Source organism: Pongo abelii, chromosome 9 (assembly GCF_028885655.2).
Source record: "Pongo abelii isolate AG06213 chromosome 9, NHGRI_mPonAbe1-v2.0_pri, whole genome shotgun sequence".
Taxonomy (NCBI): Eukaryota; Metazoa; Chordata; class Mammalia; order Primates; family Hominidae; genus Pongo; species Pongo abelii.
The window spans coordinates 13,543,874-13,561,833 of NC_071994.2; the positions used below are offsets into that span (position 1 = coordinate 13,543,874).

The following is a 17,960-nucleotide window of genomic DNA, read 5'->3' on the forward strand; positions in this document are numbered from 1 at the left end:
CACCAGCCCTCCCCCATCTCTCTGACCTTCTATAGCCACCTGTCCTCCAGCTCCCGCCCTGACTTCCCAAGTCTCCTTCCTCCAGTAATGACCCATCCCCTGAGGACAAATCTGAGATGTTGCCCCAAAGCTTTAGAAAAGGTTGTTTCTAAATTGGAGCTTTCTTTCAAGTATACAGGTCTAAGAAGTAACAACACACCGTCAGTGTCTAACCTTAACCATTCCCTCCAGCCATTCGCCCACCCCCTGCTCTCCCTGGAGGGGCCCCACCCAGGAAGCCCCCTCCCCAGCATCTCTCTGGACATCTGCCCCCGACTCTCAGAGCCTAAGACAGGTCTGGGCTGCCATCCCCAACATCACCCCCCTCCTTTGCCCTAACATGAGCTTCCTTCCAGGCCCTGGGGATTGTTCCCATCGCCCAGGTCTTCCCTGGGAGCACTTTTCACGGAGCAGGAGACCAGCACACTAAGCCTGGGCGAGGAGAAAGGGAGGAGGAAAGGGAAGCATTGGCAAGATATAGGGATTCTGAAGGCAAGCAAGTTCCTCGGAGCATCGTGTCTCTCCTCTGAGGCCTCAGCCAGGGCTTCCCGGGCAGATGGGAGCGCTGCCCTGGGAGAGGCACCCCACCCGAAGAGGCGCTGCCATGCCAGCTTCCCATACCCATGCGAGTGGCCCATGGCCAGCAAGACATGCTGCCTGTGACTCTTTGGCAAATCAGGACACCATATTCTCTGGGGCTCTACCCCACTCGAGGACCTGCAGGAATCTAATTGGATGCCTGCACAAGATGAGATGCCCAGAAGAGCCTCCTGTCTTCCAGGAGGCGGTTTGTTTTGGGACAGAGGCCGTGATCCAGGTGTGGATCTTGGAGAGTCGAGGGAATTGGTTCTGCGTGGCTTGAACAGGACTGAGAGCCTGCTGGGCCCCTGCACGTCCCTGCTCCTCCCCACCTCAGACTGTCTTATCACAGCTGTCACCCTACTTCCTGTTCCAGCAGCCATCAGACTGGGCCAGGGGCCTGCCAGGAACCTGGGTACCGTCTCTTCCCTGCCTGCTGCCTTCTCAGCTAACCGGGATTGGTCCAGCATCACGCATGCAACAGCATCCTCTGTCCCTGCTCTGTGCCCCAGGACAAGTCTCATGTCCCCCTAGTTGCTGGCAACCTCCAGAGCTCACCTCAAGGGTCGGCCAACTTTTCCTAGAAAGGTCCAGATAATAATTTAGGCTTTGCAAGACGCATGTGATCTCCATCACATATTCTTTTTTTCTTTAAAACAACCCTCTAAAAATGTAAAAACCACTCTTAGCTCGTGGGCCGTAATTTGCCCCTTGCTTTACAATTTAGCTGCCCTGTTTCTGAGGCTCTTTTCTTGCCCAAACACTGGTGGCTCCAGTAGAGAGGCAGGTGGCGAGGGTTGTCCCGACCCCCCATGATCCCACCCACCCCTTGCAGGGAGGGCAGCAGCCCTCTGCTTGATGGTCGTGACTCCCCTAACATTGCCAGCTTCTCCCTCCACTCTCCAGCCCCTGCCCCTCATCCTAACCCTCGTGTCCTGCAGAGCTGGAGAGAGTGACGAATCGGGAATTTATGCAGAGGAGCTGTTCTGGTTTTAAGAAGAGAAAAAGGAGTATCTGAAAAATGCATTAACTGGGGAAAAAACATGTTGTTTTCACTGAGTTTGCCTTCCCCCAGCACAACTAGCTCCCGAGCAGCCAAATGGAATTTTACCAACTCTGAAACAGTACCGGTGGGCAGAAAACAAAAGGAGGATTTGTCCTGAGGGAGGGGACGGAGTTGTTTCCCGAAAGTTAGATCCCAGCACAAGGGTCAGCCTGGAGTAACTGTGCCCAGGACCAAAGACACAAAGACAGGGAGGGGCACAGCAGCCACTTAGCTCCCTCCGTTCACTGAGACCCCAGAGGTAATGTCCCATTTTCCAAGACCCTCGTGCCCTCGCCCCTCACCTCAGAGGCTATTTCTCGCCTGTTTGTTCCCTGTTTGACAACTGCTCTGAGAAGTTAGAGCAAGCTCTTCCTCTGTAAACCTCGCCTCCCTTCACAGTGGTTGAAGTGGTAGACTTCCTGACCCAGCATCCTCTCCCTTCCAGAATACTCCGTCAGCCCTACTGTCTTCCCTTTGGCCCTTCTTGAGACAAGCTTTCCTGCCTGGCCTGTCCAAGAACCCCTCCCTCTCCTTTTGTTCTGATGAGAGGCCCAACGCTGGAGGAGCTCCACAAAGCACCCAGAAAACGCTCGCGGACTCTGATGGTCTTCAGGGACAGCAGGGTTGCCAATGATGCTCCCTTCTCCCCTCCTGGCAAATGCGGGTAACCTCGCAAAGACCCTGGCAAGTTGCCCGATGGTTCTCTGAAAATGCCTCCTACTAAAGGTGTCACACCTGGCCTCATACGGCTGCCCACATGTCCACTCCAAGAGAGTCTCGCCTTCTTGCCTACCCCCTCTCCGTTCAGCCTTGACTGTGCTCCCTCAAAGCACCATCTCTCACTGCAGGCACAGGCTCCCTGCAGTCCTGCCAAAACTTCTCCAGACCTTGCCAAGTTCCTGCACTTTCTCGCCGCCTTGGCTTGTGGTGCCTTCTGGACCTCTTCTCCAGTGAAAGGCCCTTGACCTGGACTCAGCGGTGGTGCTCATTCCCTGGATCTCCAGCAAAGAGGACACAGGAGACAGCCACTATGGCCGAGCTGCCATATACCACAAAGGACTTTCATTCTCCTCTGATGGGCTTGTGTATCCAGGAGCCTAGGGGAGGTAGCTCCTTAGACCCTACCTGGCTTCAAGGACATCTGGTTGACCATGACACAGCGTTGTCTATGAAGGGCTTTCATAAGGACAGGGTGCAGTGCCCATTGGATTTCGAAACTTTCTAAGCCTGCGCGGTGCCGGTGCAGGATAGTGACGGAGCCCCTCCCTCTTCTCCCAGTGGCCCAGATGGTCAGAGCGAGTCCAGCTGGGCATGCATTAGCAGTTGGAAATCTGTGGGGTCCCAGGGCCTATGCTCCATTCCCCCCACCCTATCCCCCGTGTTCCCTTGGGACTGTCCCAGCCACAGGCCACCTCTGCAGGCCTCTGCCCAGCCCCTTGCAGTTTAGCTCTGGAGAATCTTGCTCTTGGCTCGGACCAGTGGAGTCTCAGGCCGTAGTCACCTCCCCTCCCTCCCTGCCTCCACTCTCCCGACTCTATCCTGCAACTGTTGACACTGCTGAAGTTTGCTTTCTTTCCTGCAGGGCCAGTTTCTTACACTTTTTTCTTCTCTCTCTTTGTCTCTGTCTCTCTCTCTCTCTTTCTCTCTCTCTCTCTCTCTCTCTCTCTCCTTCCCCGCTGCCCCTGCCCACGGGGCCTCCTCGTTTCACCCTGGCCTGTGGGCTGCCCACCCCGGGCAGGGAAGGCCGGATGGTGGTGCTATCCTTGGTCTTAGGGCTTTCGGAACAGGATGACTTTGCCAATATCCCTGACCTGCAAAACCCTGGAACCCAGCAGAACCAGAACGCTCAGGGGGACAAGAGGTACGAGCACAGGCGAGGGCCTGCGGCGGCGGCGGCAGAGAAGGAGGCGCGGAGAGGCCGCCTGCCTCGACCGGCCCCAGCTGCTGGACGAGGTGGTGGTGCCTTCAGCGGATGCTGGAGCAGGAGGACAAGCCCCCTCCCCAGCCGGTGCCCTCACGCACAGCCACCTCGGTGGTGTCCCTGGGGTCTGAGGCCACTTGCGGCCATCCTGGGACCATTCTGGATCAGGCCTGTTCTCTGGCATGCTTGCCCCGGCCCGGAGCAAGCGCAGCCTTTTCTGCCCCATCTTCCTGCTTGGCTCCTCTCTGCTGCCCCTCCATCTTTCATCTCTGTCCCCACCCCAACCGGAAATCCCTGTTTCTCTGGTGGTTGGTGGGTGGGGGGGATGTCAGGGAAGGGGCGCCAGCCTGTTCTCCCTCATCCCCACCCCCTCAACCTCCCTCTTGCCTGGAGGTCCTGTTGGGCTGCTTGGCTGATGGAAGAGGAGCCCATGGTGGGAGGATCTGGAGCGTGGGAGAGGCCTGGTGACCAGAAATAACCAGAAGGCTCTCCCCTGAGCCGGGGCACCAGGAGGGAGCTGGGGAGGGCCCGGAGCGGTGCAGGCAGCCGTCCTGAGCAAGGGTGAGGCCTGGCTTTGTTGGGCTCCCTGTCACTGCGGCTGGCCTTGGGACCCTGTGGAGACCGGGCATAGCCTGTGTGGCCACAGCACAGGCCAGGCAGAAGGCTGGTCACTTAAACTGCCACAGCCTCAGCTATCAGGAATTCAGGGAAGCCTCTCCTACTGTCCCCGTCTCAGGGAGGGGGCAGGGCGCTGCTCATGGGCACGGGGTAGGGTGGGAGGTCCCAGGGTTCAGGCGGCATCCCACAGCTGGAGCCAGTGGATGCCTGACCTTAGGTTGGGTTGACCACACCTGTGGTTTCCAGGATGAATTAGCCTTTGGGAATCACGGGAGGAGGGCTTGTCACCTTGATGGGGTCTGCTTCCCATCAGACCAAAGGCTTGCAAGGGGGCATGTGGCCTGGCAGCCAAGACATCTGCCTTCCAGCTCTGGTTCTGCCAGAGCCTCATTTTGCAGCCTTGGGCAAGCCACAGCCCCTCTCTGGGTTCTCTGCTCACTTATCTGTCCAGCGAAGAATTGGACAGGCTAACCTCTAAGGAATGGCCCCTCAGGCTCAGATATGCTAAGCTTTTCATGAGGGAAACAGGCCTTTGGGCTGGGGCATGTGTCCTGTGAACTGGGCAGGGACTGTTTGGACAGGCCATCCTGAGGCTCTTGAGAGGCCCCTAGGGGCCAGAAGGGACTGTCCCAGGCTGCTGCCCTGGGCTTGTGGGCTAGGGAGGGTGGATAGGCTGAGAGGCAAGATGGCTGGCTTGCCTGTCCCTCTGGTGGCTCCTGGGGACCACCCCTCCCAGTTTCTTCCCATCCTGAGTCCACAGTTGCATGGTCTGTGGGGGGCAAGGCTGAAAGTCCCCAGAGAGTGGGGTCAGGTCTTTCACTGAGTGGCACAAATGGTGTCAGGCGCTGAGCCCAGGTGCAGGGGTACTGGAGGAGTGGAGTCTGCCACCCCTGACCCACCTGGGCACTACAGGAGCTGTGACCTCCTGAGCCAGGGTCTCAAAGCTGGGCTGCAGGGCAGTCAGAAGGCCACTGGGAGAGCCAGGGGCCAGGGGCGAGAAGGCACACAGCGGGTAGCTGGAGTCCTCTGAACGCCCACTAAGAAGCTGAGACTGGTGCTGGGAAAGGTGTGAAGCGTGAGGGAGCAGAAGCAGGCTGGAAACGAGATTTCACATCACCCATGTGTTAATGAACCGGCTCCATTGTCACCCACAGTCTATTTTTACCTCCTTGCCACTTAGGTCTCACTCCATATTTAACACACCCATCCCTTCTGATCATCACATCAGCTTGTCCCCTGCCTTCCTGGGAAAGGTGGGTGTGGGGGTGGAGGCCGTGTGCCCTCGCCACCACCCAGCCTGACTTTCCAAGTGGACCATGCCATTCCCGCCTCGTCATGCCCACACATCCTGGAAACATTTCTCATGGCCACTGGGGTGCTTCTCGGATGGTGGGCTGCCACAGGGGTCCAGAATCCAATGCTTCCTTCCCAGCAGACTCTCCCCTTCCCAAAGCTTGGCACCAGCACCACCCACTGGGCACCAGGCAGCTTAGGGCCCCACCCCTCTGAGCTCCTGGACCCTCAGACCTTAGAGTGGTGGCCTTGGAGCGGCTGTCCCTCCCTCTTCAGCCTTTCCTTCTAGACCCAGGGTCTGCCCTTCTGCCCCCAGCCCCGTCTATCCCTCCCCAGCTGACCCCTTGACCAGATGTCTCTGGAGGAAGGGGTGGTGGCCCTTGGCTGTCACCGGGGAGGACACTCAGCCCCCTTGGTCTGTGAGCAGCAGGCTCATGGGAGACAGCGTCCCGGGAGGAGGAGTGGCCATTCCAGGTTCCAAGCAGCGTGGGAGTGTGTCCAACAAGCAGCAGGAGATGGGAGGGCCAGTCACTGCCTCTGTCCCCACGATTCTTGGTGTCCCTGAAGTCCCCCATCTGGGATCCTTCAGCTCCTGGGTCTCAGCACCACACTTCAGACTGCGCTCCCGGGAGGGAGGGAGGGAGGCCCTGGCTCCACGCCCTGCTGTGCCCATTCCACCCTCAGCCACTCTGCTCGTGTCCACCCCCTCATGCTGTCTGCCATCGTTTCACCACTGCTCTTTGGGATCCAAATGGTTTCCACCGCGGCCCACCCCCACCCCAAGTGGGGGACAGGGCAAGGCGGGGACCAGGCCACCCCCATTGCTCTCCCTACTCTGAAGCCACCATGTTCCTCTGTCACGGTGTGTGTCCCCCGCCTCCTCTCTGCCTCTCCTGTTGGCCGCACGCTCCTCCCTGTCCCCTAGTCCACCTGGCAGCCTTCACACGTCTCTGACTAACTTTCTTGGCCTCTCTCTCCCTCTGTCTCCTTTCTCCCATCTGCTCCTCACAGGGCTGCCCTGGGCCGGTGATGGGCCCCTCGGCCTCTCCCTCTGCCTCTCTCTGTGCCTCTCGCCTCTGTCTCTCTGTCCTGTGACCTCCGACAGCTTCAGTGGCGCTGACCATCTTTCCCAGGCTGCTTGGCAGCTGTGCCGACGCTGCGGCGTGGCCAAATAACTCTAACGTTCTCATATCTTCAGCAGTCAATCTCACACTCTCCCTGCTCTCCCACTCTCTTTCTAACCTGACTTTACCTCTCCAGCTGTTTCAGGCTCCTTTCCTTCCCCCTGCCTGCCCGTGTGAGCACGTGTCCTCTCGTGTGTGTGTATGTGGTGCGTGCGTGTCCACATGTCCATGTGTGCCATGGCCCTCTGGGAGGGGCACCCGCGTGTCGTTGGGTGGAGTGGGCGTTTCCGTGTTGTAGAGGCAGGGCCAGGTTTTCACAGCAGGTGTATCGTGCTTCTGATAGTTAGGACGTTGGGCCCTGAAACCACTCCCTGCCCTTTCTGTTTCAGTTTGTCCCCCTTCACGTGCACACGTGGCATGCCTGGGTCTCCCCAGTGCGTCTCCTCTCGGGATCTCCGCGTGCCATCGCTGTATGTGTGTTGTCACTGCTGCTGTGGTTGGCCTGCCTGTGGCCTCTGCCATCCTCTCCCTGCCCCTCTGGATGTCTGTGGGGCTCATGTGCATGTGTGTGTGCATGCGTGTGCGTGTACGCGCGTGCGTGTGTACGTGTGTGCGCGTGCGTGTGCGTGTGTGTGCACGCACGTGCACCCTGCTTTGGGATCCTGATGTCTCCCCTCCAGGGCCTGGCATATTCCGTGCATGTCTGTCTGTGCCCGTCGTGGTCACCTGTGTGCTGGAGGCTGGTCTCTACCAGAGGGCCGTGGCTCATGTCCACCCTCAGCGTGTGGCTCCCAGTTTGTGGCTGTGTGCTCTCAAAGCTGTTCTATTTTAGCCTGTCCTGAGCCTCATGCTACTGGTCTTCCGTCTCCTCCTCCCTACCTACCCCTACCTCTCTTCCTCCTCATGGGACATTGCATCCTGGTCCCTGGGCAGGCTTTTAGAGCCCCCTTCCTGACCCCCAGCTGAACGGAGCCTGGTGGGTCAAAGAACCCAGCATCTTGGGAACGGCATGGAGTCAGGTGCAGACAGGGCTTCTCGGTGGTGCCCATCTTTCTGTGACCGTGGGTGAGAGCCTTACCAAATGCACAGTCTTCAGCAAGTGGGAGAAGGATGGGAACTGGGGAGCAAGGGGGTGTAGGCTCACCCTATCCAATATGGGGCCATTAAACCTAAATGAGCTTACATTCAACAAAATTAAAATTTCAGCTCTCAGCCACACTGGCCACATTGCAAATGCTCAAATGCACACGTGTGGCATGTGGCTGCTCCACTGGACAGCACAAACACAGAACAGTCTGTCACTGTGGAGAGTTGTCCTGACCTCACCTGGTCAGTCTCATGTCTGGAGGGTGGGAAGAGGATTCTTGATGAGCCCAAGCAAACACAGGTGGGGCATCTGGGAAACAGACATTCTGGGCGTGTCTGCAGAGGGTAATGACGCAGAGAGGCACCTGGACACACCACACCACGGTGGAGCCTCCCCCTTCCAGGCTGGGGGCGGATGGGATAGAACAAGCCTCTGGGGAGTGGGGGCGGTGGCCAGCTCAGAGACCGACTATGCAAGCCAATGACTGGAGGGTGGGGGGTTTCTGGGGAACAGGAAGAATGGGGACACCCCCCAAAATATCCCCTATAGGAGTAGTTAAGCCACAGTCGCCTGGGGTAGAGGCTGCAAGGAGAATGGGCCCCGGGCATGGGTCTCCAGGGAAAACCAGGTGTCCACGTGGACTGGAGTACCGCTCCTGCCGGCCCGCCGGGGATGGCAGCTGCTGGGGTCTGAGAAGGTCTTGCCACCCCCCAGGCCGGGGTGCCCAACCCAGCTCACTTCCCAGCCCAATCTCATTTGGACTCCCCTGCCCCCAGGTTGCCTGCAGGAGGGAAGACAGTGAACACAGCCCCGGTGCCAGGCCAGACACCCCACGATGAGTCCGACCGCCGGACCGAGCCACACTCCTCCGTCTCAGACCTCGTCAACTCCCTCACCAGCGAGATGCTCATGGTGAGAATGAGGGAGCCTGCGCTGCTCCGAGGAACTGGGCTGGGAGGCCAGGGACGGGAAGAAGAGGGACGTGTGTGGGAATGGGCAACGGCATGGGAGTGGCCAGGCAGGGGAACCGGGTCAGAAGCAGCCTGGAGAGCCAGGCCCAGCATGGTGGCCACTCGGCGCTTGGTGACTGAGTGTACAAGGCCTGGGTTTTCTTCCCAGCTCTTTCACCAAAATATCTTCTCCATGTCTCAGTTTCTTCCTTTGACAAGTGAAAATAAGAATTCCCATCCTGCTTGGATCCCTCTGTGGATTGAGAAGGGGCCAAAGAAAACCCACTCATGCAAGATACTTTCAGGATCCTAGAGGGAAAGGCTGGAGGGCAGAGGACTCAGGGCAGAAGGTGTCCCCTCCCGAGAGTGATGTCCCCTTAATTGGAGGTCTGGGGTGGAAGGCCTAGCCCAGCGACCTGCCCTATTCCCATGGCTGACGGCCCCTGAGAACAGGAGAGCAGGAATCCACTGGTCCCAGCTCCTCTGAGGGGACAGCTGTGATGGGGTGCTCCTGTCCACACCCACGCCCCACCAGAGGCGCCAACCCTGTGGGATCCTAGTTCTAGGTTGTTTGGCCCAGACAGAGGTTGTGGTTCCCATGGTGCCCCCAGGGGGGCAGCAGTGAGTCACAGCCACTTGCCCCACCTGTACTTTCCAAAGAGGCCCTGGGGGGAGAAAACTGGGGAGATTGGCAGGCAGGGATTAGCTCAGAAGTCTCAGGAAGGCTTGAAGAGGCGATGAGGCTGGGAACCCAGCACCTGCTCTGTTCCTACTGGACTTGACCTGGGACACTTCATCTCCTTGGATTGAACCCCTCCCTTCTGTAGAGAGAAGGAAGTAGGCTTGGGAGCTCGCAGCCCTCCCCACTACCCTGGCACCAGGGCCCCCACCCTTCTGCCATGTAGGGTTCCAGCCAGCTCTAACCATCCATCCCCACTGCCCCTTCTAGCCTGGCGTTTCTCAAATTGCTACGTGCACAGGAATCACCCGGGAACCTTGGTAAAATGCAGATTCCTGGTCAATGGGCCTCAGGTGGGGCCTAAAAGCCTGCTTTTTTTTTTTTTTTTTTTTTTGAGACAGAATCTCACTCTGTCCCCCAGGCTGGAGTGCAGTGGCACAATCTCAACTCACTGCAACAGCTGCCTTCCGAGCTCAAGTAATTCTCCTCCCGCAGCCTCCCAAGTAGCCGGGATTACAGTAGTACACCACCACGCCCAGCTAATTTTTCTATTTTTAGTAGAGACGGGGTTTCACCATGTTGGCCAGGCCAGTCTCAAACTCTTAGCCTCAAGTGATCCACCTGCCTCGGCCTCCCAAAGTGCTGTGATTACAGGCATGAGCCACTGCGCCCAGCCTATCCTGTGGTTTTCTTGAATCCATATTAGAACATCAGATTTTCCACATCCTAGATCTGGTCACCTTGGGCCTCCCCACCTCTCCCCTTCTCCCTGCCCACCAGGCCCCTGTGTGTCTGGCCCTCCACTGCCCTCCTTCCATCTTCCCCCACCCAGGCAGACTGGCCCTGGCTGTCCTCTCTTCTGGACGGGCCATTGCCACAGCCCACCCTGCCTCCCTGCACAGCCTCTTAATTGGTTACAGCTTCCTGGCAGCCAGGTTCCCAGAAGGGACAGCCCCTTCCAAGCCAGCTTGCCTGCCCCTTGCTGCCCCCAGGGAGGAGCCGACAGCTGCAGCCAGCAGAAGGAAGGGCAGGCCTCATCTCCCTCTCCTGTGCTGGGAGGATGCTCAGAGGTGGGAGGGCAGAGTCTAATTGCACAGCTCTGTGCCAATGCTAGGTCGTTGACGTTAACAGCCGTGATAAGCTAAGCAGGGCAGAATCAGCCCACTGTGACCTCAGCCTGTCCTGGTCTCTGGACCCTGGGCTGTGGAATCTGGGGGTCAAGAGACAAGAGTTAAGCACCCAGAGCTGGCCAAAGAAGGAGCTGAGGGGCAGAGGTGTCTGAGAAGAGGCGAGGCCACACCTGCTTCTGGGCACCTCCTGCCCTGATACAGGGGTGGCTTGTTGCTTTTTGAGGCTGACTTCTGCTGGTGCCAGGGCTCAGGAAGCACCTTCCCTGACTGTGATGGGGTGGCCAACCTGGTTGCCATAGAGATGGCTCTGTCCCAGCTGAGTAATTAGGGCTCAGGGTTGTGGCTTAAGAAGGCTGGGAGTGGGCATAGAGCTGCCACCCCTTTCCCAGGTGAAACCTACCGGGCTAGCCCAGGCCTTCCCAAGACCACACCGTTTGGCAGCCAGGAGCCAAGGGACCAGAGGGACCTCAGGTGGGGCTAGGGCCAGCTGGGCTCCAGTCACCAGCAACTCTACCCCAACTTCAGAAGGAAGGGGGAGGGCGAGTGATCTTTGCTGGCAGTGTCTACCCATGCTATGCCCCAGGTGCTCGGTCCCTTTGCCAGTGGGTCAGGCCACGGGGCAGAACTCTAGAAGGAACCCCTTCTAGCTCTCCCAGGACCCCTCAAAGTAGGTCTCATGGTCCCCACTCTGCAGATATAAAAGCAGGGTCAAAGGGTGTGGGGCTGGCATGAGCAGGGAAAAGAGCGTCGGGAAAAAGCAGGCTGTGGGCAGGGAAGCCACATTCTCAATGGGCCTGCGGTGGGGCTTGCAGGTTTATCTGGATCGGCCAAGGGGTGGGGGCTGGAGGGAACATCTTCTGCTGAAAGGCAGCTCGGTGCTCCCAACTAGGCAAGACTGGGGTAAAGCCTCAGACTCTAGATCTGAGGGCAAGAGCAAGGCGCAGGTGGAAGGGCTGTCAGGATTCCTGGCTGCTAAATACTGGGTTCCATTCCCACCGGCCATTCAATCGCAGGTGACTTGAGGCAAGTGACCTAACCTCTCTGTGCTCGCAGCCACAGTTGGAACACCGGGAAACTGTTCCAGCTGTGTTCCAAGTGTTCCAGCGGGCATGCCTGCCTCATTGGGATGTTGTAAGAGGTCAGTGAGGACAAGGCACAGGGCACAGGGCAGAGTCTGGTGAGGTGGGCGGCCAGCCAGTCCATGGTAGTTATTATTGTGAGTGTGAGGCCGGGTGCGTGGCTCATGCCTGTAATCCCAGCACTTTGGGAAGCTGAGGCGGGCATATCACTTGTGGCCAGGAATTAGAGACTAGCCTGACCAACATGGCGAAACCCTGCCTCTACTAAAAATACAAAAATCAGCCAGACGTAGTGGCACGCGCCTGTGGTCCCAGCTACTCAGGAGGCTGAGGCATGAAAATTGCTTGACCTTGGGAGGTGGAGGTGGCAGTGAGCCGGGATTGCACCACTGCACTCCAGCCTTGGCAACAGAGCGAGACCCTGTCTCAAAAAAACAAAAGCAAAAACAAAAAACTTATCATGAGGGTGATTCCGACGCTTTTCACCTGGCACGGTGAGTCCGTGGGTCTTTGCCGGCTTGAGGGGAAACCTCAGTGTTGCCCTGGGGTGCGGGCCTGCTTTAGTGGAAAGAACAGGATTTTGAGTCAGAGAGGGTTCATACTGCTGTGCAGTCTTGGCCATGTGACTTAACCTCTCTGAACCAGTCTCCTCAGCTAGAGGGTGGTGACACCTGCCTCGCCTGGCTATTGTCAGGATTCCATAAGGAGATGGCGATGCGAGAGTCACTGGTCATGGTAAGAGCGCACTGGATGCATTATTATTATCTGTATTATTTAGTCTTTCAGAGCCTAGGGCTGCCTCTCCAGGATGAAGGAAAGGGCACAAAGCAGGTTTCTACAGGAGAAGTTGGGGAGAGAAAAGATGCCTGCAGTTTTTCTTAACTGTGGTACCCAGGGTCCTACTTCTGTCCCTCATCCAGTCATCATGGGAGATTTTCGAGCCAGGGGTACCTGAGCCATAGAGCCCCCTAACTGGGTCTGTTGTGGTCAGTGGTCTGGGGCTTCGCTCAGGCGGCTGGGGGGTGGGTAGGGTTCTAAAACCTCCTAAGTACTACCAGTGTGCTCACAGGTTCAGACCCTCCTCGCAGCTGCTTCCTGTGGTTCGATGTCAGGATGGGATGACATGCCCACCCTGCCTCTATGTGACTGTCTATTGCTGGGTCAGCCCATGCGCCCTCCCTCCCAGCAGTCCTCAGCCCCCATGGACGGTATAGTCATCTGAGGCGCCTTTTACACAGCACTGATGCCCAGGCCCACACCAGCCCCATCGTCAAACTGCTTGGGGACGGGGCCTGGGGAGTCTGCAATTTTCTTGTCCTTAGTGATTCTGCCTTGCACAAACAGACGTTGCTCCTGAAAACTTGCCTCTCTCATTTTGTAAATCACATCATTCTCCGCACCCTAGAGAGTCACTTTCCAAAGAATTGTTGTGGTAAACTCTTTTGTGATGTGAACAGCCTCCCTCATCTGCTGTGTAGCCCGGGTTTGTGTCGGTGCATCCCACAGTTGGTCCTACCGTGCCACGAGAGGGCAGGGAGGTCTGGGGGGCTCAGGAATCCCAGCACGCCCCAGGGCAGCTGCAACCAGGAAGGCGAGGCAGCAGAGCTGGAGCTTGGGGCAGGTGGCAGACCCAGGGCTGCGGGGAGAGCCTGGGAAGTGAGTGTCGTGCATACCGCTCTGAGGTTCAGGAGACAGGGCTGTCTCAGCTCTGCCCTCCCCCTTCCCCTCCCCTCCTGGGAGACCCTGGTCAAGGCACCTACCCTCTGAGCCTGAGCAGCATCCGTGGGATGTGAGTGTGGGCTGGGCCACCACCTCTGGCCTCTCACCCGTGCTAGCCAGCGGTGGGGACACGGGGGAAGCAGAATCCTCCCCAACCCTGCCGGCCTCTCCCCCACCCCCAGCTCTCCCCAGGCTCCGAGGAGGATGAGGCCCACGAGGGTTGCAGCCGAGAGAACCTGGGCCGGATCCAGTTCAGCGTCGGCTACAACTTCCAGGAGTCCACGCTCACCGTGAAGATCATGAAGGCCCAGGAGCTGCCGGCCAAGGACTTCAGCGGCACCAGCGACCCCTTCGTCAAGATCTATCTGCTGCCCGACAAGAAGCACAAGCTGGAGACCAAGGTGAAGCGGAAGAACCTGAACCCCCACTGGAACGAGACCTTCCTCTTTGAAGGTGAGTCTAGTGCCACCTTCCCCCGCCATGCTCACCTCTTGCCGTCCACCATCCCCCTACCCAACCACACATGTGGCCACATACACAGACACATATGTGTACACACACCTGCAGGCCCACAAATGCACAAACACACATGCAAGCAGATACACTTATGTGCACACCTGCATGCGTGCACAGGCACAGATCCACACACACGTGCTCTTGCACACGCCAACGCAGCCAATGTCCTGGCCCGGTTAACCTGATGCATTTTGTGTCTAGTTGGGATCAGGTCACAGGAGCCCAGTGGAGCCAGCATCACAGCCAGAGGCTGAGGAGGGAAGCTGGGCCACCGCCTGGTGTTTCAGCCCAGACCCAGAGCTCATCCTGAGGAGGGCAGGGAGGGAGGGAGGCACCCGTAGGACTCAGAGCTGGAGCACTCTGGAGCCACCAGATCATAGTGGTTCAGTGCACAGGCTGTGGCCCAGGCTGCCTGGGTTTGAATCCCAGCTCTTGCCACTTACTCGCTGCGTGACTTTGGGCAAGTTCCTGAGCCTCCCTATGACTTGGTTTCCTCATCTACCAAATAGAGATAATAATAGTGAGGGTTCAACAAATGAGTGAATTGTAAAAGCACTTAGAACAGTGCCTGACACCCAGCAAATGCTTAATACCAGGTTGTTAAACACACTCCATCTGTTGCCGTTCTCTGACCCCCTCCCCCGCATGGGACAGGAACAACAGCTCTGAACCATGCCTGGAGGCCGCTGAGACAAATGTCCTTTCTCTCTCCTGCAAGCCCTCTCTGAAGGCCGGTCTTTATCTGTTATCTCTGAGGATTCAAGGTAACCAGGAAGCTGGGCGTGTGATTAAGGAGTGATTTCTATCCCAGGGCCTTTGGGTGCCAGGACCCCGCTTAGACAAGCCGTAACTCTTCGCCAACGGCCCCCGGTTCAACCAGGGAGAGTAAATCCCTACTCCAGCTGCCCCAAGCCCTAGCCTTCCAGAATCTTCACCGTGTACCCCAGGGACCTTTCCCCACCTGCCGTCCCAGCCACTTAGCACCCCACCTCTTCTGCAAGATGACAGCCAGGTCACCCACTAAATGGCACTGAGGGTGAGCAGTGAGTGTCCGTGTGTTTCTGGACGCCCTCCTTTGCAGGCACCATGAGGGCCCGTTTAGAGATGGCTCAACCAGCAGGAGGTTCAGCTGTCTGGAGGTATATGTAGGCAGCTGGCAGGGTGAAGTTTTTGAGCAGAACTCCAATCCTCTGGTCTCTTCCACGAGCATGTACCCAGCAACAGCCATGAGCTGGGCACTCTTCTAGGTACTGGGGGTGTAGAAAAGAATGAGGCACCATTATGGCCCTCAAGGCATTTCTGGCCTAATGGAGACACAGATGTGTAGTTAACTCAGCCACACACAGCATGACAGGAGCTGCAGGAAGTCAGTATGAGCTCCCTTTGGTGGTGCTGAAGAAAATTTCCCAGAAGAGGGACCATTCAAAATGGGTTCTGATGGATGAGTAGGAGTTTGCCAGGTAGGAGCCTGCCTCCTCTGGTGTTGATGAGAGCTGACTGGGGTGCAGTGACCTCTTGGAGCTTCCAATATTCCCAGAACACTTGTCCTCGTGCATTTTACCTGAATTGATGCCAAGGGTCCCCTGGGCAAGGTCCCTGGGAGACTCTGAAATAAGCAAGACACAGCTGCCCGCAATATGAGGAAAGGGACCCTGAACAAATTCAGAGAGTCTCCTCTTCCAGCTCACCTGCTCCTGTCAGAGCTCCTCGGTGATTCCAGAGTCTCTGGGGGAAGGTGCTGGAATCCTCTGGAGCTCCTCCTTCCCTTCATCTTCTGCACCAGCCAGGCTGAGGTTCCAGGCGTCCTCCTTCCTGCTCATACCTGGTTTCAGAATCTCCTCACCTCAGGCCTCCGGGCTGGCCTGCGGCTCCGGCACCTCCTGGGCCAGTCCCACCTCTGACTAAGCCTCCAAAGAGCTCATGACTCCTGGCTTCAGATCTTCACCTGGCCCCGTCTTCCTTTCTGCATCCCATTCAAGCCCCTTCTGCTCCTCTCCCTCTGACCTTAGCGGCCACCTCACCTCCGCACAGTCCTGCTGCTCCATCAGGCCATTTCATTGGCATTGATTCATCTGTTCAATTATGCATTCACTTAACAAATATGTATCGAGTGCCTACTATGTGCCAGAAGCGGTGTTAGACACCGAGATCCAGTGGTTGGTAACAGAGAGGCCTTTCTGGGAATCCTTGCCTTCCGGGAGAGCCAGACAAAAATCAGGGAAAGAGACAGAGAAATCTATTACCGCGTGTGATACGTTTCTCGGAAAAAAAGGTGCTAGAGTGGATAATGGGATCCGACACTGTCTGGGGTGCCAGGAAAGAATGCTGAGACCTGAAGGATGAGAGTAGCCAGGAGGGGGTCATGATGGGGCCAGTGTGCGCCCGGCCCTGAGGCGGGAGGAGTCGGGGTGCTGAAGGGCCAGGAAGGAGACCGATGTGGCTGGAGCCCAGTCATTGAGTGGAGAGCGGTCACAAGCCAAGCAGGGAGAGGACAGCCGGGCCAAATTGTGGAAGGACTTGAAGCCAAGGTAGGGTGCCCAGCTTTTATTCTGAGTGCACTGGGAGCCATTGAAAGGCTTTAAGCAGGAGCACATTATGATGGAATTTCTATTTTTAAAAGATCTCTGGCTGCCGCGTTGAGAATGGACGGTAGGAGAAAGCGTGGACGCGGGGAGGGCGGTTTGGAGACGCTTGCAGCTGCCTAGGCAAGAGGTGCCAGCGGCTTGGATGAGGGAGGTGGCAGTAGAGAAGGGGATGCTGCGGTAGGAAGGATGGAAGCACAGGCAGGAGGAGAGGGGTGTGGAGTCACAGGACACTTGTCACCTCCTGCTTCTGTGCCTTTGTCTTTTCCCTCCCACCGATGCTTCCCCATGTCCCTCTGCCCTGAGTCCTCCTGGGGCCTGCGTACTGGCAGCTGTGGCCACCTAGACAGAGCCACTTGCCCAGACCCGCCTCGGGACGATTGGCAGAGGCTGCTCAGCCACTGAGATGGACACAAGGTACATGGGTGAATGGATGATCGCAGTTCTACTCTTTACTAGCTGGGACTCTGGGCAAGTACTTTAAGCCGTCTAAGCCTCATCTGTAAGATGGATGAGATGCCATTCACCTTGGAGAATTGTTGAGGGAATCCCATGAGACAGTGACAGTTCTTGCTAGCATTTCAGTAAGGTCTAATTGCAATCCGGTGTGCCTGCTGGCCCGGTGGGGTGGCAGCGGGAGGGCACAGGGCCTGCCTCCTCTTCCCAGGGCCTTCCTTGCCTCCTGGGCCCCGTGCGGCCCCTCTGTCCCTCTCTTCACTCACACTCATCTATACCCCCAGGTTTTCCCTATGAGAAGGTGGTGCAGAGGATCCTCTACCTCCAAGTCCTGGATTATGACCGCTTCAGCCGCAACGACCCCATCGGGGAGGTGTCCATCCCCCTTAACAAGGTGGACCTGACCCAGATGCAGACCTTCTGGAAGGATCTGAAGCCATGCAGTGATGGGAGTGTAAGGCCCCATGGGTGGGCCTTAGCTGGACAGGCAGCAGGGCAGGGCTGGGAGATCTGGTCCTAGACCATTGTCAACCTTAGGAAGGCCAGGAGGGCTGTGGGAGAGGGTGCAGCCCTCACTAGCAGTCAGAGCATTGGTGCTTGGCACTTGGGGGGACCCACCCGATCTGTAAGAAGGAACCTAGGGCTATGTTCAGGGAACAGAGAGGCGATGGTGGCCCTGGGAGGTGCAGTACACACACCTGCCAGATGGGGGGAGACAGAGTGAGACAGAGGTGACAGACAGGGGCATGGGTAAGCGCCAAGGTCGTCGTAGAGGGGGCCTGGGGGCAGCTAGGCCAATCAGAGAGCTCTGCTAGCCTAGTTCCCCACACCCCTCCTGTTGTACCTCCCAGGGGAGCCGAGGGGAGCTGCTCTTGTCTCTCTGCTACAACCCCTCTGCCAACTCCATCATCGTGAACATCATCAAAGCCCGGAACCTCAAAGCCATGGACATCGGGGGCACATCAGGTACGGGGCTTCTCCAGCAGAGGACGGGCGGGCTGGGGAGGTGCTGGTGACACAAGGGTTACACCGGATGTAGAGAGCAGGGTCTGCAGTGGTCCTCACCCCAATCCGCCACACCCCCACCTCCAGTCCTCACTCCTTACCCTAGAGACCCTGGGGCCCCCCTTTGGAGCACCCTCA

At 57.7% G+C, this 17,960-nt stretch overlaps 1 protein-coding gene across 6 annotated transcripts in view; it reads left to right on the top strand.

The window, feature by feature from the left end:
• Positions 1–17,960, top strand: part of SYT7 (synaptotagmin 7) — a 65,543-nt gene that overhangs the window by 39,321 nt on the left and 8,262 nt on the right. For 4 of the 6 annotated variants that reach the window (XM_054524267.2, XM_024255897.3, XM_024255896.3 and 1 more), the window contains 4 exons: positions 8,483–8,618; positions 13,446–13,716; positions 17,102–17,271; positions 17,669–17,783. In XM_054524267.2, coding sequence (XP_054380242.1) covers positions 8,483–8,618; positions 13,446–13,716; positions 17,102–17,271; positions 17,669–17,783 — 692 coding nt within the window. Of the gene's footprint in view, positions 1–3,401; positions 3,525–8,482; positions 8,619–13,445; positions 13,717–17,101; positions 17,272–17,668; positions 17,784–17,960 lie in introns of all 6 variants that reach the window. The other 2 variants (XM_054524265.2, XM_054524266.2) reach the window with 1 other exon arrangement.